At 41.1% G+C, this 23,323-nt stretch overlaps 1 protein-coding gene across 15 annotated transcripts in view; it reads right to left on the minus strand.

Moving 5' to 3' along the window:
• Window positions 1–23,323, minus strand: part of LOC101157981 (mitogen-activated protein kinase kinase kinase kinase 4) — a 77,748-nt gene that overhangs the window by 19,685 nt on the left and 34,740 nt on the right. For 6 of the 15 annotated variants that reach the window (XM_078939135.1, XM_078939138.1, XM_023951180.2 and 3 more), the window contains exons 4-15: window positions 17,619–17,744; window positions 13,373–13,483; window positions 13,144–13,234; window positions 12,366–12,496; window positions 10,056–10,110; window positions 8,902–8,980; window positions 8,617–8,792; window positions 8,416–8,488; window positions 7,325–7,535; window positions 3,453–3,614; window positions 3,015–3,101; window positions 185–331 (exon numbers count right to left, since the gene is read on the minus strand). In XM_078939135.1, the coding sequence (XP_078795261.1) occupies window positions 185–331; window positions 3,015–3,101; window positions 3,453–3,614; window positions 7,325–7,535; window positions 8,416–8,488; window positions 8,617–8,792; window positions 8,902–8,980; window positions 10,056–10,110; window positions 12,366–12,496; window positions 13,144–13,234; window positions 13,373–13,483; window positions 17,619–17,744 (1,449 nt within the window). Of the gene's footprint in view, window positions 1–184; window positions 332–1,737; window positions 2,071–3,014; window positions 3,102–3,452; window positions 3,615–7,324; window positions 7,536–8,415; window positions 8,489–8,616; window positions 8,793–8,901; window positions 8,981–10,055; window positions 10,111–12,365; window positions 12,497–13,143; window positions 13,235–13,372; window positions 13,484–17,618; window positions 17,745–23,323 lie in introns of all 15 variants that reach the window. The other 9 variants (XM_078939136.1, XM_078939131.1, XM_023951178.2 and 6 more) reach the window with 2 other exon arrangements.

Here is a 23,323-nt window from a genome sequence, read left to right on the forward strand (position 1 = left end):
TATTCCTTAATCCCCGTTATTATAAAATTACAGTTACAGATGCAGGTCTGGAACCCTAAAAATTCGACATACACGTAGAACATACAAGGAGAACCCTGTTAAGATGACTCTGTCGAAGCCTCACACGGTGAACCCCCAGGGATCAAAGAACTGAAGAAAAATGAAGGTGAGGAAGCGTTCTTACCTGTGGCTCCACAGGTCGGTGCACGGCTGTCGTTTCAGAGTTGGCGTCGGCATACGACTCGGAGCGCGGCGGCACTGGAGGCTGCTGTGGTTTGGTCTGAGCAGACTGAGGAGAACCTTGGATGTTCTTCCGATATCGCTCGTCCGCCTGTGAAGATCACACAGACGGGAGCTTCAGTGCTGGTTCAGGAAAAAGGGCAACAAGGACAGGTCAGGAGAGGGTGAAGGGTTGGTTAGTCTGTTCCCACACATGAGAGACGCTCCGAGGTTAAAGAGCATCAGATGATGCAGGCAAACCACCACAGCAAACATCCTTTGGAGGGAAGCAGTGTTAAGCTTACAAAAAAAATTATGTCTATACCTCATGTTAGAAGGAAGACAGAACCACAAAGACTAACAGAGATGAGTTTTCGGCTTTTGATAGAGACTGAGGAAGACCAGTTAGAGCAAATGTAAACATTTCTACAACATCAAACGCAAAAGTTCAAGTGACCCTTTGATATGTGAAACGCATTATTTGTTGCTTTTGAGGTTTTTTTGTTCAAGAGCCATCAGGAAAGTAGTATACAATTATTATTGATAAAGCCTTTGACATTTCACTCTCAATTTCCTTTTCATTGATTTCAAGAAGTGGAAAAGATGGAGGTGGAACAGATTAAGGGAGGAACAGCTGAGGCGCGGATCAGATTAGGGGTTGAACAGCTGAGGGGTAGAACAGCTGAGGGGTGGATCTTCTGAGAAGTTTACCAGTTCAGGAGTGTAACAGCTAAAACGTGAAACAGCTGAGAGGTGGAATAGCTGAGGAGTGTAACAGCTGAGAAGTGGAACAGCTGAGAAGTGGAACAGCTGTGGCAAGGATCAGATTAGGGGTTGAACAGCTGAGGGATGGATCATCTGAGAAGTTTAACAGTTCAGGAGTGTAACAGCTGTGAGGTGGAACAGCTGAGGTGTGGATCAGATTAGGGGTGGAACAGCTGAGGAGTGGACCATTTAAGAGGTGCTCCTTTTTACTTTCACCTCTTTCATCTAGCCTGAAAAGTGCAAAAGCTTTTAATTGGGTATGCTTAATGCATCTTTTTGCATCTCACCTACTTCACCCTTACATGTTGTGTAAATGTTCGCTTGCAGCATACATGTAAAAATAAACACCCTACGAGTTCCCAGAGTGGTCCAGTACTTTGATATTTCCTGTGGGTGACCTGTGTGCGCCGTACAGATTAGCCCATTTTTCGCTCGCAAACAGCCCGTCTCCATTCACGAGGACGGATGTGACTAAGGCCTACCCACATCACCGACACAAACAACTAAACCAACATTACCAGCTTAGAATGAGGAAATAAGTTGGTTAGACTATTAATGTCCTATTTTTCCTAGTATTCTGACTGCTAAGGCACATTGGTGCTGTATTATTTTGACCTGTGTTAATAGAAAGGTTAATGCATTCTGATGAGAGAAGTCCTCTGCAAGCTGCCCATTCATCCTACATCAAGCCATCATCAAGTGAGTTCACACAAGCAGAGGAAGCATTCTACAGCGGTCAGGGCTGGCGGTCACCTCTGTGACTGGCTCAAAGTCAGGGGCGGGGCTTTGGAGGTCAGTCACACGGCGCTCTGGTTCTGAAGCTTTGTCCAGACTGGAGACAGGACTGGGCTGTGCCTTCTCAGAGTTACAGCTCTGTTTGGATGCATCCAAGTTGGGGGTTTTCCCTGGATTTTCCCTGTCTGGTTCAATGCTCAGTGGTTGTTTGGTACTTTGTTGCTGAGCTGTTTTGGAGTTATCCTGGTTCTGGGTTTGCTGTAGGGACAGCAGGTAGGCCTGCTCCAGCTGCAGCTGTCTCTGGAGCTTCTGGGCTTGGCGTTGCTCCTCAAGCTCCCGCCATTTATACTCCTGAGAGCAAGTAGGGCCAAGATGAATCAACACCACTGACAGACAAAGGATGTCAGATCCAAAAGTTTCGTTTAACAACTTCCTGTCCAACCAAACACAGCAGGTACTGAAATTCAAACTGCTGAACACGCTTCACTATCTATACAAGCATCTCAGAGGGCAAAGCCATGTGACCCATTAGGTTGTAAAACTTTTTAAGGCATAAAAACATGTTTTTTCAAAAGCTTAAAGGAAAAATACTTCTTATAGACAAAATATTCTTCTTAAAAAAGTCGCTTAGTTGAGTGTCCATGGAGTCCTGCATGTACATTTTCAATCATCTCCTGCTGCTAGTTTTGCTGCAAAAAAAAAAACAAACCTCACTATGAACCTTTCAGGACACTGCACAGCGGATTTTAGAAGTCAATTCATAAATGGTGACTGTGGGAACCAGAAAGCACAGATAAGGATTCAGTCAGAGAGCGGAGCCGGAGGTGGTCATATCCTTTCATTATGTCTTCTCTAGAGAAGCAGAAACTTTAGAAAAATCAAAAACAACACGTAGGTCAGCATATGTGGACAGGAGCACCTGCAATATAACAGGGGAAACCTTCTCTTCCTGCTGGATGACTAGTTTCCGAGTGATAGCATCACGATCGCCTGTAAACATCCTGTCCGCTGCACCAAACCCAGAATACTTCCGTTTTGACCTCTGCTGTTAATGGCTCCCTCCAGATCTTAAAAAGTTACTTCATACAAAAAAAAAGATGTAGATACTAACATCTAATAACTTGGCAGTCGGAAAAACACCAAAAGATTACCATTAAGGCTTACAAAATAGAAGAAAAAAGCTCCAAACCAAGCTATTTGTTTATTTTTTAAGTTTTATGTCGCTTTGTAAAAGACGACGGGGCAAAATAGGGAGGGATCCTGGGCTGGAGGAAGGTCAAAGGTCAAACACTCACCAGCAGCATGGCCTGTTCATGGAGAAGCTGCTGTTGGAGGATCTCCAGGTGCCTCTGCTCCTCCTCCAACTGGCGGCGAATGTATTCCTGTGGAACGCAAGCCGTCTTGTCTGGTCATTTTTTTTTTTTTTACTCGAAAAGTTAATTGTTTTTTTTTGTTTTTAAATGTCAGCAGTTTTTTTCCCCCCCAGAAAAAAAACGTCCCTTCAATGTATGAAGGTATAAGAAAGACTTCTCGAAATTCTCCTAAAATGTTTGCTAAAACTTCATTTGTTGATTTTGGGTTGGAGTCTCCTTTAGGCACTATAAAAGGATATAAAGAAGATTGATTTTAAAGGCACACACCTTGTTTATACAGAATTCATATTTGGCAGAGATTACCAAAAACGAAAAAAAGAGAGAGTAATTTTTAGGGTTTTTTTGTTCTGTTTTTGATACCTGCTCTCGGTCAGCCCTCCTCTTCTCCTCTTCGGCCCTCCTGCGCTCCTCCTCCTCCTTGCGGCGCCTCTCTATCTCTTCCATGCGTCTCTTCTCCTCCTGCTCGCGGCGGCGCTGCTCGCGCTCCTGCTGCCGCCTCATCTCACGCTCACGCCGTTGTTGCTGCGAGCGGGAGAGAGAATGTTTATGTTGACCATCTAGAGAATCAGAGGCTCCGGTGAGTGATGGAAACAAAACTTCAAATGGAGCTCAAACTGTGGCAGCTTTAATTTACTCTTTAAAGTATTTCAACACTGAGCGGCTTTTCTAGCACCACCATAATGTTCCTATCAATGTTAAATATATATGTAGAGCAGAAACTGAGGGAAAGTTTAGCAAAATTGTTTTTTACATAATAATTTAAGTAATTCATCTTTGTCATGTGCTTTATTGATACTTAAGGATTCTCAATTTTGTCTGATAAAAGCTGGGAAGCGGACAATGATAAATCATGTAATGAAATGGTTTTGGTAGAACGGGGGTGCAATATTTATTAATTTCTGTAATTATCATAAGTTTGATACGTCATTGTATGAATGTATAACTGATGATTGTGTTGTTTTTGTGTATTATTCTTATTTGATTGCTTGAAATACACCATTTCAAATCAAATCAAATCAAATCAAAATGACATTTGACAAATGGCAAAACAGATCCTACAGCAGGCATGTCCAAAGTCCGGCCCATGGACCAAATTTCCACTGGCCTGGAACACTACTTTGTGAAGGATTTCTTGATCACGATTGGCTAAATTCCGTAATAAGACTTTGTAAACCTGTGGGAACAACCTGATCTTCTAATCAGTAAGTCACTATAATTTTGATAAAATGAGTTTAAATGTCTTTTTGTTCTATATGAAGAAATTAAAAGTATCTCATTCCCTAAAAAACTTTGTAGGGCATTTAATGTCATTATAAGGGCCCAATGATTGGCTCTCACACATTTTTACCTCACTAAATCTGGCTCTGTGTGCAAAAGCTTGGACACACCTGCCCTACAGTAAACAAGTATTATTGGGCCGTAAAACTAAATCGACATCACTTTTATTCACATGTACTGAAAATAAATACACAGAAATAAATGACTTAATAAAATAAATTTAAAAAAAGAAAAAGAACCATGGGCGTCAGGCTGCTTTTTTTTTTTTCACTGCACTCTATGTTTTCCTTTGCTGGGTAGGACAAAAATTTTGTTTTTACATTTTTACAAAAGGAACATTAATGCAAGATGTAGGTTTGGGTGAATAATTATTTTTATTGCCTATTATTTTGATGCATCGAGGAAAAACTTAATCTAAATTTTTTCAAAAAGTCTGGTATAATGACAGTATAAGGTGGATTCTTTTAATCCTAGAGCACCATCGCCAGGTGATTTTCACTTGAGCAAAAGTATTTACATTTAACGTTTAGACTACTGCAATTCTCTCTTTGCTTTTTTTTTAACAAAAAGTCTTTTAAACGTCTCCAATTGGTCAAGAACTACTGCAAGGCTTTTAACTGGAATAAATAAGCGCACTCATGCCCCCCCCCTCTGCTTTTATCGCTACATTCCTGTTAAATTTAGAATAGATTTTAAGATTTTGATTTTAGATTTTAGAGTGTTGCACGGACAAACCCAGAACTATATTTCTGACCTTTTAACTCCCTACACTCCTGCAGGTTTTATTTTTTGATCTTCCTTTTAAAGGCCCGTACACACCGGGACGAATATTCGCCAGGCGTTATTCGCCAGCGTTTTTCGCCACGTTTTTTGTGTTCACACCCAGGCGATTTTCGCTGACGATGAGTGGAGTGAACATGCAATTTCATTCCCTGGCATTAGATGGCGCTTAATGTAAAACAGAAATACTCCTGTACACAAGGTGGCGCTGCGCAACTTTACGCTTCTTAAAGTCGCTTTTCACTCAGAAGAAGAGAGCAAGTATTTACACGCTTGTCAGAATCAAACAAAGAAAACGTGAATATTTCAAGCACCAGTAGCTCCAACTGGTGCTTGGTTCGGGGATATTTTAGAATGTCCGTCATTATTGCTTCGCGGCTGTGTAGACGCTACTTGTCGTCTATCTTCTTCGCTGGTATGTGTGCTCAGCAAGGCAGTTTTGTGTTTGAGCGCCCCCAAGTTGTGTTTTACTGTAACTTCAGAAGCTCCAGACACGTGAGCAAAAGCGCCATTCTCATTGGTCGAATAGATTTCGACGCGACGCGTCGAAAAAAAAAAAACGAACCCGAGGCGTTTTTTTTTTTTGACGCTTTAACGCCTGGCGTTTTTTCGCGTCGGTGTGCACACTCTCGTTGGTGCCCTTTGTTTAGTCACGAGGCGTTAAACGTCGGCGAAAATCGCCGGCGAAATTCGTCCCGGTGTGAACAGGCCTTAAAGCTGTGGTGTCTCATAAATCACTGGCCCCCAACCCTTTTTGTATCATCAACCGGTTTTAATGTAGGACAGTTTTCTGAATGAGCCCCCTTTAAGATGCGGCAGTTAAATACATGACATAAAAACACGTGTTTTTCTTGATATATAGTAATAAAACTGAATACACAGCTTTATTAGCAGCGTCCTGGTTACATTAGAGAGCAGGCTGGGTGCATGGTAATGATGCACTGCAATAAACATATGTTTCCAGAGGGACTTATGGTCTGTTAAATGCAGCTTTCTTTTTCCTTTCAAGTCCAAAGTGCTTCTTGCCTCCCTATTGGCTCAAAGAAACTTTCCAAAATGTTTTTTTTTGTGCTCTCTTTGGAAAGGCTGTCTGCATGAAGCCTTACAAATCACTCATGTCTTTTCCTAAGACTAGATTTTTTTAGCTATGTTGAGACTGCTGGAAAGACTTATGTGATGTCAGGGTTCAGGTTTTAGTATTGATTGTATTAGTATTGATTTTTGAAAAAGAAGAAAAAAAACAAAACTAAAAAGGCTACTCTGAGCTCCATAACAGATTTCTGTAGAGGAGTATAAGTAAGGGTTAGTGGCCGACGAGGTGTGCATGATCACTTTTTAACACACGCCGTGGAAGCCTGAAACGTCTGACGCAAAGCATTAAAAAGTGATAATGCATACTTTGAAGGCCATTAACCCTTATACCATGGTCACTTACAAAATAAATAAATATTAACCAGTTTTTAGTCCTTCTAAAAGGACTAATAAGTGTATTTATGGTCATAAAACGAATATACAGAGAAAAAGAAATTAATACTTGAATTATAATTACACTTTTTCCTTTTCACGAAAAGCGGACTATTTATTAAGTGGTGCAGCCAACACGGTAACATGACAAGGCGGCGCACCACCGCTGTAGTCAAGATTCTGCGATATATATATATATATATATATATATATATATATATATATATATATATATATATATATATATATATATATATATATATATATATATATATATATATATATGCTAATGTTTTACATAGAGCATCAGTTCAGAGAAATTTCTCCTCTTACCGCTTGTTTTTGTACAAATGATGAAGCTAAAGGTTGTTTAAAAGAAGCCGGCACAGTGAAACAGAAGATTTAAGCTAAGTGACCGAAACTTCTTTGTGGGGCGTGCGGTTATCACTTTTTGTTGTTTAACTTTTTTAATGACATTTTTGTTTTCTCTAATTATAATATGCAAAACAGAACCAACTGCGAAATTTTTTTTTAAATGATGATTTTTTTATTATTATTAGTTACTTAGGTCTGCCATCCATATTTAGAAAATAAAAGTCTAAATGACTGAGTCTCTGTGCCTCACTGCAACAACACCCTTCAATCTAATCCTTATGACTTCATGCATTTACGTCTGTGTCTTCATGTATGACAGCGAGCCGAACGCTCACCTCCTCCAGACGCCTCCTCTGCTCCTTCTGCTGCTCGATTCGTTTCTGTCGTTCAGCCAGCAGTTGCCGCTTGTACTCCTCCTGCTCCCGGAGCTGCTGCTCCTGCAGAAGCTGCTGGCGGCGCAAAGCCTCCGAGCGCTCCTTGTTCTCCTGCTGCAGTCGGATGAAGTCCCGGCGCAACGTCGATTCGCCCGGCACGTTTACTATGGAGCTACATAGACAGACGAAACAGAGTAGTTTAATTAACACGAATCAAGTTTTCTGTTTTAACACAACCTCGAGCTTTATTCTTTAAATATGACGTCTTATAATAATTTTAGTAATAGTAGTTCATTATTTGGATCATGTACTAGTTATTTAAAGTTCTACCTCTTCTTTTTTTCATAAACTTTATACAATTTTTTTTATATAACACTACACATAGTTATATATATATATATATATATATATATATATATATATATATATATATGTATATGTAAGGGTTAATGGCCGACGAAGTGTGCGGTTACTACTTTTTAACGCACGCCGTGTAAGCCTGAACCGTCCGACGCGAAGCGGAGGACGGTTGCTTCCACGAAGTGCGTTAAAAAGTAGTAACCGCACACTTCGAAGGCCATTAACCCGCTTATACCATGGTCACTTACAAAAGCAATACATATTAACCAGGTTTTAGTCCTTAATTCTTGTTTTTTTTTTCCGATTTGTATCACTTTTCTCATAAACAGCGTACTATATGTTACGTGATGCGGCGCATTGCGCCGCATCACGTAACATATAGTACGCGTCGCGCAGCACCACCGCTGCAGTTAAGATTCGGCGATATATATATGCTGATCGTCCCGATGGGTTGAATAAAGCATCAATTCAGAGGGAAAGTTAATCGCTTACCGCTTGTTTTTGCCCAGATGATGAAGCAAAAGGTTGTTTTACAGAAGCCGGCGCAGTGATACAAATCATTTAAGCTAGCCGACCGGAACTTCTTTTTTCACCGTGCGGTTATCAGGTTTTAACGCATACCCAGCAGCCAATCAGAATCGAGTGTTCAACCGGACCATGGTATAACTATAAATAAAACATTTAAAAAATACCTTGGCTCTCCTTCTTGCTCAGATGATTCTTCCTCCTCCTCTTCACTTCCGCTATACTCATACTCAGTCTCATCTTGACATAAAAAAAAGAAAAATTAGAATTGAAAAAAAAAAACAAAGGAAAAAAAAGTTACAGAATGTTTTGAATGTTTCATAAATGAACAAAATAAAACATCCAACAGGTTGTCCTTATAGACTAACCTTTTTCTCCCCTCTTCTTCTTGGTTCTATCGATGTGGTCTTTGAGTTGGATGCGGACTTGCCTCTCGTTGGGTTGGTCTCGGATGAACGGGTGTTTCAGCAGCTGCTCGGTGGGAGGACGCTGAGTGTAGTTCTTGACCAAGCAACCCTCGATGAAGCTAAAAAACTTTTTGGACCTACAAGAAAGTCATGCTTGGAGTAAATTGAGGATGGTCATAGCGATGTACGTGGATTTGTTTTGCTTGGAGTGTGCACGGGGGGTGAAGGACGGAAAGCCGGCTGTACCATTTTTTGGACTTGAGCCGAGGGGGAGGGTTTCTGGGGATGAGGAAGAGGGCTCTCATTGGGTGCATGTCACACAGAGCTGCAGTGTAGAAAACACAAACAGGACAAAACAGACATTAATGGACATGTGACTCCTCAGAAACTGCAGCCACAGAAAGAAAACAAAGGAAAACACTTCCCCAAGTAAGACATATCCAGGTGTCATTTTAGTAACTTTCAATTGAAATTCTCTGGCAAAACCAAATTAGTCAAGGTGTGTAAAAACACAACCTTATATTTTGATGTGTACCTTTTACAGTCAGGTCTATCTATTGCAATAAAGGGTTTCATACCATGGTCCGGTTGAATACTTGATTCTGATTGGCTGCTGGGTATGCGTTAAAACCTGATAACTGCACGGTGAAAAAAGAAGTTCCGGTCGGCTAGCTTAAATGACTTGTATCACTGCGCCGGCTTCTATAAAACAACCTTTAGCTTCATCATCTGGGCAAAAACAAGCGGTAAGCGATTAACTTTCCCTCTGAATTGATGCTTTATTCAACCCATCGGGACGATCAGCATATATATATATCGCCGAATCTTGACTGCAGCGGTGGTGCTGCGCGACGCGGACTATATGTTACGTGATGCGGCGCGATGCGCCGCATCACCTAACATATAGTACGCTGTTTATGAGAAAAGTGATCCAAATCGAAAAAAAAACCAAGAATTAAGGACTAAAATCTGGTTAATATGTATTGCTTTTGTAAAGGACCATGGTATAAGCGGGTTAATGGCCTTCGAAGTGTGCGGTTACTACTTTTTAACGCACTTCGCGTCGGACGGTTCAGGCTTCCACGGCGTGCGTTAAAAAGTAGTAACCGCACACTTCGTCGGCCATTAACCCTTACATAGTTCATCTCTCAAACTGACCTATGAACAGATATGTAAAACATGATAGATGCCATTCTTGTAGTTTTTTTTTATTAAACTTTGATCAAATTAATATCAGTGGCTTTACCTTTAAAAAATTACAATTAATCTGAAAAGTTTATTGTGTAAGGCTTAATAAATATTTGCATTTCAACCAGGAAATAAAACAAAATGTCTGCATATATGAAGTAAAATATTTCTGAAACTGACTGAAAGTCTCCTTTCTGTTAACTTGTACTTACGAGGCGCTCCTTCAGCCATCTCTATGGCGGTGATTCCACAAGACCACAGGTCGCTCTGACAGAGGGGGAAAAGCTTCATTTAGGGTTTTTATACATACTTACACCATTTATGACTAATGTGGAACAAGTGCAGGTACAATACATTTTCTAAACTAAAAGGAAACAAAAACGTATTTAAATTCAACACATCAACAATGTTTTTTTTTGATTACATGAAACTGTTCATACAGAACTGTTGTAAGAAATCAAACATTAAAACCAGTTTTAGCTCAAAGAAAGGCAGCAGATACCCTAAATATTTTATAATATACAAATATAAATCTACCGTAATTTCCGGACTATAAGCCTGCGCTAACAACCCTGCGGCTTGTTCAGTGACGCGGCTAATTTATGGATTCAATTGGCGGGCACCATGTACGTACTTTCGGACTCAGTGAATGGTTTGAATTCTCTATCTGACACCAAGCACAAGTCATTTGTTTTTCAACACATTAAACAGCCAAACAGCATGGACCTCACTTCAGGTCTTAGACACTTCAGTCATGGTTCAACGAAACACGCATGCCCGGCCGCATCCCAGAATCCTTTGGTGCCATTAGACCCAATGTGCACGTGATCGCCGCTACGATATGATGAAGCTTTCAAGTTAAAAGCAATAGTTAAAAGCAGCGTGAAAAAATCCACCATCACCAACGGGTTTGGAAAAGCTGGTGAGCTGCGTGATGGAGAGAACAGCGCATGGAGTGAATTTACCTCTGAGTCATAGTGACTCGGCTGGCTGCACGTAAATATGTGGGAATAACATCAGCCTTTATTTTGTCGGGACACGACTGGAAACACAAATCGACGTGATCGTTTTTACGGTTTCTAAGGACTGTCCCGAAATTTGCATTGAAAAGCTCACAGCCTCCGTGTGAGCTGGAGACATGTTCTCCTGCTGCTCATCACATAGAGCTGCGGGGTCGATGGCAGTCTGATGGCTCCCACAAGTAACAACGCATCCGCCCCTCATCCACAAAACGTACAGCATTAAGTCCGATTGCTCTGCACAAACACGATTCGCTCCTCCCTGGAGCCGCCCAGGCCAGAGGTGTCGGAGAAGATAGGAAGGGGAGCGCACGCGGCGAGCGCGGAGCTCAGAGGCATACGCGGAGCTACAGTGTTTGTTGTGAAAGGAAACTTCTTACGCACGCGCCGCGCTGAGGCGCGCGCTTTTCAGTCGTCGCTGCTTTATTTTACTGGTGTGTTTTTTAACCAGCCCTGTTACTCCCATAACGCTGCCGCGACACAAGCGGAAGGAGAGCTGTTCCCGTTCACCCCTCCATGCACTGCTGATACTTGCTCATTCTTAAACACGTACAACAGTGTGGCGAGGCCCCGCCTTTAGCCCCTAAGACTTATGGGAAATGGGGGATCGCGGATGTAAATTTCCTCATCATAACTGAGGGATGTAATGTTGATTATATGGTTACTGTTTGTAATTTTATGTATGATACCTAGATTGTCAATAAGTAAAAAAAACAAAACAAAAAAAAAATTAATTAAAAAACCATTACTGAGGAACTTGTGAACAGAATAGAGGTCCATGCTTTTTAGCAGGTGTGGGTATCCTCTGAATCAGAGGTGGGCACTGAGGGCCGCATTCCTGCATGTTTTCCAACATACCCTGCTCTGGCATGTTCTAATTGGCTGGACACACCTGAACCAGGTAATCAGCCATGAGTAGGGCAAGATTATTGGCTGGACACACCTGAACCAGGTAATCAGCCATGAGTAGGGCAAGACTATCTGGAAATCATGCAGACACACCGGCCCTCGAGGCCTGGAATTGCCCACCCCTGCTCTGAATGCATGAGCCCGAGGCAAGGCTGACTCCTCCCACAGTCTGGTTGTAAATCTCACTTGGTTTGGGAGTCAGGATGTGATTGGTCAGGTTTACTGTGTTGCCTAATCCATGCGGCTTTTACTCCGACGCGACTTGTGTATGTTTAAAAGCAGTTAAACACGTGAAAATGGGTGGGTGCGGCTTGTAATCGGGTGCGCTTTGTAGTCCGGAATTTACGGTAATTGCTTTCAATTATTTGGTGTTGAATGCTATTAAAACATGTCAACTTTACCCCACTTTGGACATGCAGACACAACTGAGTCAAGAGCTTTAAATACTAAATCCTCTCATTTACGAACTTGGGAAAAGAAATAGCTAAATCTCCCATTCGAGGTTATGTATTAAATGTATAGTAAATCCAGCCACAAGACATTTTAGATGCGACAAATTTCTATCCTGTGCCGAGCTCGTTACCCACTTCTTACCCTGTAGTCATAGGTGGCGTCGGGGTTTTCGTCGCACGCAATGACCTCTGGAGCCATCCAATATGGAGTCCCGATGAAGGTGTTCCTCCGACCCACCGTCCGATCCAGCTGAGCGCTCACGCCAAAATCCACTGGGGACACATCGGAACCAGTTGAAATGACTCAACATTTTTACAGATGGCTAGCATTAAAATAAAATTAAAATTTTTTTATGGATCATAACTATGATCAAAAGCTAATCTGCAATCACCACAGATTAAAAAAATATGGAGGAAAAGAAACAAAACCGTTTAGAACCTTGCTAAAAAGCACCCAAGTGTTAAAGAAGTCTTAAGCGTTGCCTCAAAAAAAAAAAACTACATTTAGTAAAGTCTCCAAAATCAAGGTTAAATAAATTAAATCATTCCATAGAAACGCAGACCTGAATCCTGATTTAGACGTTCAACTTCAACCCCATCATGATCTAATTTATTTCTGATTATAAAGAAATAGTATTCAGGTTGATTTTCCCCGAGTCCTGGATTAAATGGCAGCTGAATGAATAGTAGAGGTCATAGGGACCCTCCCAACTAAAATGTGTAACCCTTTTTTCAGCAGTTACACAAGTAACAACAAAAAATGTTAAGGACTCATTTTTAAACAACACATATACCGTTGAATTACAGTGAGAAAGTCAATCTTTTCCATGAGAGCTTTACTGCACCTGTGCATCAAGCCTTTCACAAGAAAGGGAAACATTAGGATGAAGATAAAGGACAAAAGGGAAAGCAGCTCGTACCCAGTTTGACTTCTGCGTTTTCTGTCAGCAGCACGTTTTGTCCCTTAATGTCTCGGTGGATGACATGATGAGCATGAAGGTGAGCCAATCCCTGCCCAAACAAACACCACATCAATACACAAAACCACGTTTGATTGTCTTTTATAAGCTAATTTCTGTTAGCTGAATTGGACACGAGACACACAGCATGCATATTTGAGTGATAGTAAGTATTAGTAAATGAACTCACCCTGAGGATTTCTCTGGAGATGTAGGCGATCCAGTCCTCCTTCAGCGAGTTGCCTTTGGTGTTCTTCACCAAATCTGTGATGGAACCAGCACCACAGAACTCCATCACCAGCTGGAAGAGAACAGCAGAGTTATGTTCAGGACTGGATACTCATGCCACCTAAATAACAAAAAAAAAACACAGTTTCACATCAACAAAGGATTATATTCCCTTATTTTTTTGTTGCAAAACTTGCTTCAGGATTTGAGCAAACAGATGAGAGGAATTTCTAGCTCCTCTTTTCGTCTACAGTGCCGTGTGACCCATTAGAGTCCGCTAACGAGACACACTCGAAGGAGTGAAAGGATAATGGGGAGAAAAAAACATCTTCCCGCACATTTCCTCTGAGCAGTAATTGATACAGGAAGTAGTGTGGCTTTTGAGAGACGGCATTGACGAGAAAAAAAGCACCAACACAAATCCCAAAGGAAGGGAAAAGACCGCCGATATGAAAGTCTTAAAAACTCTTGGCGCAACTAAGAAAGTCATGAAAATTAGGCGCATTCCACACCGAAACGACGATGAAGTAAAGCTTGCTTCTAATCCGCCTCTGCACTATACATTATTTGTTTTAATGACCTTTCAGATGGTGCTGTATTGTCTGTCAGTTTTGCCTGAAGATGCACACAAACGCTCACTGCTCCTGGGTGAGGTCTTCAGTGATGGTCAGCAAAGAAGATCATTAGCAGCTAGTCGTTTATTCCGGATAAATCTCGCCATTGCTCAGGTCAATGAAAACCTCGGGTTATCATTGCAGAAATAGCATGTAAAGCAAAAAGCTGAGCTGCAGTTGAAATAAATGTGTCAAACACACCAACTCTTGATCTTTGTGGACTTTGAGATGTGCTCACCGACTTATCATGTTTGACATTTCCATCTTAATATTTCTAAACAAAAATGAGGTGTTCTGGGGCAGCACAATAAAAAGAAAAAATACTTTTACATGTGTTTGACTGTATGTGAAAACTGGACTGAGTGACCCCTCCCCCCTCGGGTTCCAAACAGGAAGTTCCCGCTGGCTCTAAGAAGCCAAAATCCCATGTGGCTTCCACTGTTCCGCTTAAAGAAGAAGGTTAGGGGTCACCACCCAAGTCAACTGAGCCCGACAGTAAAATCAACACACCTTCCACTCAGTACACTTATTTAATAAGAATGGCGCAGACCTGTGCTTCTGCTTGATCCATGCAGCAGAGAAGCACTCCAGCTCCAAATTTGAGCTAGAAAACATCTGTTGACTCATACTGAATGGATATCTGTTCAGACAATATTAACAATATGGTTAATATTGTTTTTTTAAACAAAGGAAATGTGTTGATTCTATGTCCTCAAGCAACCAGTTCTTTCAAGTTAGCCCAGAGCTGGAGAAAGCAAAGAGCTTGACATCTATTGAGAAAAAAACGGCCGTTAGTCATTATAGCTCTGATTAACCATCGTTGCTCTGCTGGCTTTTTTTTTTGGACAATATGCCTCAATAAAAAGTATGTGCTGCCTTCTGACCCCACTTTGAATGTTTGAATTGACAGATTTTGGACAAATTACCGCTTACTGAAGACGTCTGGCTCCAACATGGCGGTATACAGTGGTGTATAAAATTGTTGGTACCCCTCAGTTAAAGAAAGAAAGTCCACAATGCTCACTGAAATGACTTGAAACGTTCAAAAGCAACAAAAAAATAAAATTTATTGAAAAATAATCTAAATCAGCCAAAAAATGATGGTACCTCCATAAAAGGCTGAGAACTAATTGCCCATGATGAACTCAGGTGTGTCCTTTTATTGACATCACAGCGGTTTTCAAACCCATAATCAGTCAGTCTGCCTATTTAAAGGGAGACAAATAGTCACATTGTTGTTTGGGGAAAAGGTGTGAACCACACTGAACACGGACAACAGAAAGTGAAGGAGAGAATTGTCCCAGGACATTAGAAACAAAATTATAGACAAACATCGTAAAGGTAAAGGCTATAAAACCATCTCTAAGCAGCTTGAAGTTCCTGTGACGACAGTGGCACATATTATTCAGAAGTTTAAGACCCACGGGACAGTGGCCAACCTCCCTGGACGTGGCCGAAAGGGGAAAATTGATGACAAATTGAGGAGACGGATAGTTGGAACTGTATCCAAAGAGCCCAGAACAACCTCCACAGACATTAAAGGTGAACTCCTAGATCAAGGTACATCAGTGTCAGATCGCACCATTCGTCATTGTTTGAGCCAGAGTGGACCTTATGGGAGACGACCAAGGAGGACACCACTGTTGAAAGGAAATCATAAAAAAGTAAGACTGGAATTTGCAAAAATGCATGTTGACAAGCCACAAAGCTTCTGGGAAAATGTCCTTTGGACAGATGAGACAAAACTGGAGCTTTGTGGTAAGGCTCATCAGCTCTATGTTGGTAGACTCAAAAATGAAGCATCCAACCAAAAGAACACTGTCCCTACTGTGAAACATGGAGGAGGCTCAGTTCTGTTTTGGGGCTGCTTTGCTGCATCTGGCACAGGGTGTCTTGAAGTTGTGCAAGGTAAAATGAAATCTCAAGATTATCAAGGCATTCTGGATAGAAATGTGCTGCATAGTGTCAGAAAGCTTGGTCTCAGTCGCGGGTTATGGGTCTTCCAACAGGACAACGATCCAAAACACACAGCCAAAAACCCCAAGAATGGCTCAGAGAAAAGCGTTGGACTATTCTGAAGTGGCCTTCTATGAGCCCAGATCTGAATCCCATTGAACATCAGTGGAAGGAGCTGAAACATGACATTTGGAGAAGACACCCATCAAACCTGAGACAACTGGAGCAGTTTGCTCATGAGGAGTGGGCCAAAATACCTGTGGACAGGTGCAGAAGGCGCATTGTCAAATACAGAAACCCTTTAATTGCAGTTATTGCCTCAAAAGGTTGTGCAACAAAATATTAAGTTATGGGACCCATCATTTTTGTCCAGCCCTATTTCATGAGTTTTTTTTTTTTTTAAATAATTCTGTTAATCACCAACTCAAAAGTAATGGCTGATTTTGATGATTTAATTTTCACTAAATTTTAATTTATTGTTACTTTTGAACGTTTCAAGTAATTTCAGTGAGCATTGTGGACTTTCTTTCCTTAACTGAGGGGTACCAACAATTTTGTCCACCACTATACGTATTGCAAAAAGAAAAAAAAGTGAATGACTTGACTTAATTTAGGAAGTGAGCCATTTTCTTTTTCTATGGGTGACATCACACTCACTTGGTCCAGTTCTCATATACAACCAATGGTTTGGACCGACTTTTTTTGTTTCCTCTTCAAAAGTATAGCTTGTTGATTTTAACTTTTGCTCCTACAGTCTGATGTGATAACCTAAAGGTTTTTCTGGTCTAATTTCCTGCCTCAAAATCTGTATTGGAAGAAAATAGTCCTGAAAAAATGTAAATAATTTTCTAAAGGCTGTGACGCCCACATGTATGGAACCAAACTCACCTTCCTTGGTGCCTTTGATTCAACCCTGTGAGGCTTCATGTTGCTGGCATCGCTGTACTTAGTTAAATCTAGGATCATTAAGGAGCCAGCGTATTTTTTGGCAACCTCCCTAACATGAAACACGACTCCCCCTTAAATCTTGGGCAGATATATCAACCCGATCACAGGGAAACCCCAAACCTCAGAGGGTCTGCTTGTGTTCAGGGAATTATCTATGGAGCAAATGTACTGTAACACAGTGGGTCTCTATTCATTAAAGCAGTATTTTTGCTTCAAACCACAAGCCAGTCATCAGGCCACAAATGTCCAGCACCTGACAGTCTTTCCTAGACCTGATCCGTTAAATATGACAGACAAACTCCAAACTAGCAGACTAAACAAGCACTGTTTTTAGCAATGTTAACAGAAAAACATTTACTTTTTTTTTGTAATAACACTTTTTTTAAAGCTAAATTAAAAAAAGAAATTCAGATAATTTTGTCAAGACCAAAAAACACAAATATGAAACTATGATCCATAAAAAGTAACTATTGTCCAGTGATTTTTTAATGGTTATTTTCCATTTCTTATTCAACAGAGCTAACTTTTCACTTACTTTTTGCATTGTAACATAAGAACCTTTTTGTTTTTGATATTTTAAAGCTGAAACGAGATTGAAATAGATCACCAAGTAGTACTTTAGTAATACCTCTGCTCCCTTTAAATTTGCATTAACAGCAAAGCATTATGTTCTGGTTTTGGTCAACTTACCCAGAGTTGATCATCATGACCTGGTGGACTTTTCTTAATGAAGGCTCCATAGTATGTAGCTATGTTTCTGTGGTGAGAGTATTTCTTCAGCATGTTGATTTCCAGCTTTATTTCTTCCTCTTCATCCTGCGGGACAAATTAATTAAAGTTAACATTTTTATTTCTGCTTGTAGGACAGTCTGATGATTGTGATTTTTTATGTCATCTTCATTATAGTTTTATAATATTACAAAGCAGATGAAAAATATTATCAAACCATCTTTTAGAGATTACGGTCATGTCACTTTTTTCTAGTTTTTTTTGATGAAACCAGGAGTTCCCATTTCATAATGCAGCACTAAAGGGTGACGTGACACTTTCACTGCAGCCTGGGCTACCAAACAAATTCCAACCACATTGGATGACCACAAAGGAAAACTCCCAGGAGCTGACCAGGAACTTGGGAACACTGCAAATTGAGACATGTTGGCTTTGTTCGGTACTGATGGTAAATCTTTAGAAAATGTGATTTCTTTAGAGCTGGACAGCTTCTCTAGACAACATAGTGTAATGATAAATGAACACAACTAACCTGAAGAATATAACAGAGATTTCAGACTGCAGTTATCCACCCATTTCCTTTTTTAATGTCAATTTTCAGTTAACACGGAGTTTGATAAAACCACATCAATGTTTTGGTGCTTTCTTAGCTGCACACATCCCTCTAATGACATTTTAGAGTCATGGTTAGAGTTACAGAGCTTAAAATCACAAGAAAAGCTGCAACATCCCTCTATTTCCATAAAAACCCATTAGTTACCGCTCAGTTTTCTGCTAACCAACACAAACATCATCTCTAAATGAGTCCAGAAAGCTGGGCTTGACTATGAACACTTTACACTGTTTCTATGCTATCAGACATTGGAAAATGTTTTCGCTTAATTCTATGACTATGTTGACAATATATGAAAAGAGCAACACATGTTGAGTTTAGGGTCTTTTCCTACAGCCAAAACTAAAACTTAACAGCAGATCTATAAGGAATCACCCTGCAAACACATCCTAAGTACAACATCGCAACATGCTTTTTTTTTTTTTTTTAACTGTTTCGTGGTGCTGGTGACAGACAGCAAGTGACTTTGCCTGCCAGCCTGCCCGCCAGCCAGCCAGTCAGGAGGCCAGCACATCAGTTGGATGGCCAGCTCCTCCTGCTAATCCACTCAGCAGAGAGGCAGCAGAGGCTGAGCCAGACTCCCAGCAGGTGAGCGGTCTGCCCCGTCAGTCAACCCGGTGGTTGATGAAACCATATGGGAATAGTAAAGGTAAGATAAATATATGATCTCCAAACATTAACTGATAAGGTCAGAGTGGATACAAAACCCACAGATTTTTTTATGCTAAAGAAGAGAGCCATCGTTTTGCGTTCTTTAATGCAACTTTCAGAAAAAAAGTCCAACAAAAAGTGAGTGATTGATGATGTCTGCGTATTCATAAACAATGCTTGGGAATTAATCTGATTTATTATGGTTTGTTTACAAAACAGAAATGACTTCAAAGAGTCAAACAGGCCCAACTTCTAATAAAAAGCTGATTTAAATGGAATTAAACTCAATCGGCTTAAGTAGTAAAGCCTTTTAAAGGGTGAAGCCCAGCATTAAAACACTCGCGTTCAAGGACCCACGTTTTAGCGTTTAGAGTCAAAGGCTCAGTGTGTCCGTAGTTTAGAAACGATTCATTAGCTGACCACGAACACAATGAAGATGAAGTGAAGATGGAACTTTGTACCCGCTTTTCCCCACCAGTTCAAAGTTGAGCACTTCTGTTTTTATCGCCAACTTTTGTCAACATCATGTTGTACAGTAGTAGTCTGGGAGCCGGTTTAGCTCGTGCTGGTCTGCGGCGACTTCCGTCCGTGAAACCAGGGTTCGAATCCGGGCTGCTCCCTATTCCCTTCTCTGCCGGTCCCAAGCCTGGATAAATTGAGAGGGTTGCGTCCGGAAGGGCATCCGGCGTAAAACATTGCCAAGTTAACCATGCGACTCATCCTCGACCGAGAGGTTGTTTCGCTGTGGCGACCCCGATGGGACAAGCCGAAAGAGAAAGAAGATGTTGTACAGTAGTTTAAATTCCTTTAATAGATCAAATTTGCCTATAAAATAAAATAAATTGCCATGATTTTTTTTTTCATCCTAATCAATTTCAATCAAATTACTCTAATGCTGCTCAACAATCTGTACAGAATTTCCATACCTTTAAGTCCTGCACCAGCACTGTGAGAACCATCATCCTTCAAGTCTACACCAATGCTATGACTTTCTATCATAAACCTCCCTTTTTTTGTGATGGAGCAAAATAAGGTTAAGTCACTGCTGCCATTTTTTTTAGAACCTTAAACTACTGGTTCAACAAACAGCAAACATTAAAAAAAAACACACCCAGTGGACAAACAAGGTAAAGCTGGATGGAGAACTGGCAGCCAAACTGTGACCTACATGCCAGGATCCAGATGCAGCACAGAGATAATGACATCACCTTCTCTCTGTCATGCATTGACTGCCTCTCTCGCTCTTTTTCCCCCGTATAAAAGCTGCCCATGTACTTTGACTCGCCCTTGTCTGCCCCATTTGTCCTTGCAGCCGGACTTAAGTGTCTCCTATAGGGACTACGAGGAATTTTCAACTCATTTAGTTCAAAATTCTTATTGAAAACTAAAGCTAGTTTTAGGGAAAACAGCTGCAACATCAAATTTTTGTGCTACAATAATTACAAAAAATGCACACAAGATTGTTATAGTTTACCTCCTTTTATTTTTTAATCTTTAGTTGCTGGTGTTCCGCAGGATTTTTGTCTAGGAAAAAGTGTACATTGGCTCAAAAAAGGTTAAAAACAATGGACCAGCGGAGCAAGTTTTATGCATCGTTACGGGCCACGTTTTCACCTTCCCCTGAAGTCTGCCTTTCAAAAACAAAGACTCCCGAAGCCGCTCATTATCATTCTTGGGCATGACACAATGGGGAGACTCGGTGGCGGCCATATAGTTGCTAAAGTATTGCAGCACACAATGAGAGCAAAAGCTGACAAAACCACGACCCCAAGGGACAGGCGGGCCGCCAATTGGAAATATCATGGAAAATAGAGGCTTTGGCTTTGAGAGACCAGAAGGCATGTCTGTAACAAGCAACCACTCCAGGGAACTTGTCTTGGGCACCAATTTTAAACCTGTCAGTTTATCTTTTTTTAACATTTATTGAGGGCAGTTTGAGCCTACAGGTCTTAAAAACATTTCTAATTCACTAAGAAAAAACATTGACAGACAGAGGACAACCATCGTGCTTATTCCTCTGTAGGTTTTACAAGACCTAGCCAGAGAAAATGAACGAGAAAAACTGTTAGCACAAAGAAAGTTCTTGGAAGAACAAAAAAGCACAGGAAAAAAGAGGTAGGACAAACATATTATTTTTTTCATTAATCTATTTTTCTAAACCCACTTATTTCCTTTTGGGATCATAGGATTGCTGGAGCCTATCCCAGCTACTGTTAGGTATGGGCAGGGTACACCCTTGACTTTTTGCCAATCCATCCTATAGTCACATAAAAACACACTCACTCACAATCAAACCTGATTACAATTCTTTCATCTTTAGCCTGTTACCCCCGGTTGGGATATATGTCGCATACAAGAGCTCCCTGGGCGGACCGGTCTTAGGCGAGTTCTTCCAGCGGTCCCCACGCTTGGGAGGTTCTTTAGAATCTCTTGCCGGTTCCAAGCACAGAGGAAGGAGGAGGGTTGGGCGAAGGGTCAGCAGACTGTCCCAATAAAAAACCTTCACTGCTACTGGAGCTAACAGGAAATATAACAGGAATTCCAGACCTGGGAGAGGATGGACCTCTGGCTGGAGGTACTACGATGCCTGGTAGTGGAAGCCAGACTTATTTGGAAGTTGCCAGGCCGACGGCCATCATCTCTACCAGGGCCACTATCAACATCGGTACATGGAATGTCAGGACCATGTATGCAACTGGCAAGTCTGCTCAGGTGGCGGCTGAGATGAAAAACTACAACCTCGGTGTGCTGGGAATCAGCAAATCTAGGTGGACTTGTTCGGTCAGATGAAGCTCGCCTCGGGAGAGCTGATACTATATTCCAGACACGAGGTAGACAGCTCACCCCACATGCATGGAGTAGCATTGATGCTGTCCAGGACAGCACAGAGAGCACCTATTGGATGGGAGGCAAATGGCTCCAGACTCCTGGTGGCGACGTTCCGAACTAACAAAAGAAGGATAAACATGGACATTATCCAGTGCTATGCCCCAACAAAAACAGCAATGAAGAAGAAAAGGAAAACTTCTACAACGGACTGACCACCATTTTGCAAAGTTGACCACAGCGAGACATCATCATTGAAATGGGTGACTTCAACGCCAAGGTTGGCAGTGACAACAGCAGATACAAAGAGGTTATGGGCCGCCAAGGACTTGGGGAAATGAACGAAAACGGGGAGATCTTTGCTGACTTCTGCGCCACTAGCAGCTTGATCACCGGTGGTGCATTTTTCACCACAAGTGAGTGCATAAAGCAATGTGGAGGTCACCAGACCAGATCCATTACAATTAGAGACACTAATTAACCCATGATTAGGCCTGCACAATATATAGCAAATGTATCGTTATCGCGACATCAAGCTGTGCAATATGCATATCGCAAAAGACGGTGAAAATTGCAATAAATGGTTAACTTAAATGCGCTAAAACAATCTTATGGCAGCTTGAAGTACTAGACGAACCAAATACATCCCTTCATGCATTTAACCAATCGGATGGAGCCCTTCACGTTGTTGACCAATCAGATGGAGCCCTTTTATCTTAGATGTTTGTCTCCTATGTCGACAAGGGTCATTTGGAGTATAATTTTTAAACTGTTGCAATGAAAGAGGAATGATGTTTTGGTTGTTTTGCAATTTGTTTACATACCCCAAGTTTTATCGTTATAGCACTACTGATCATTAATATCGCATATCGCAAGTTTTCCTCATATCGTGCAGCCCTACCCATGAAGCATGTTTTTGGACTGTGGGAGGAGGAGTCCGGAGTGGCCAGAGAAAACCAGACATGCACAAGGCTAACATGCAAACTCCACACAGAGAGAACGATGCAAGATAGACTGATTCAAGCGAGACAACCAATGCACTTTAAATGAACTTCAATGGACTTAATGAATGTTTATGAATCATTCTAAGAGAGATAACTACAACATGTCTCCAACACTTTCATTTACTGTGTGGCCCCTTCAGAGCCTTTCATTTTGAAAATAGGAGCTATACTGCCCTTCCCTTCCTTCCTGCCTCTTAATCTGAAAAACAATTTGGATTTTTTTCACACCTTCTTACATAAAGCCACAGGGTTGGAAATTGAGATCAATCCAAGACACTCCTGACGAAACACACATTCAAAACGAATTTACCAAGTAAAACTGCTTTGAAGTGTGATGTTATCATTTGCAATGTCACTGTGGTTCCTGCTTGTGATCTTTACTCATCAAAAATGTGTTTAATACCAAGGAACGACGGAACACTACAGCCCATGACTTTGACTTTGAGGATTTGTGGTGTGATTTTTGACTTCTCTACGCATCATTTGTTGGTCATTCTCTTATTTAAACAATATTCATGTGACCCAGTGTTTCTAGGTGTAAAGCAAAGAAAAAACAGTTGCATGCAAAAGTA

The sequence above is a fragment of the Oryzias latipes genome, chromosome 21 (assembly GCF_053564925.1).
Source record: "Oryzias latipes strain Hd-rR chromosome 21, Olatipes_Hd-rR_3.1".
Taxonomy (NCBI): Eukaryota; Metazoa; Chordata; class Actinopteri; order Beloniformes; family Adrianichthyidae; genus Oryzias; species Oryzias latipes.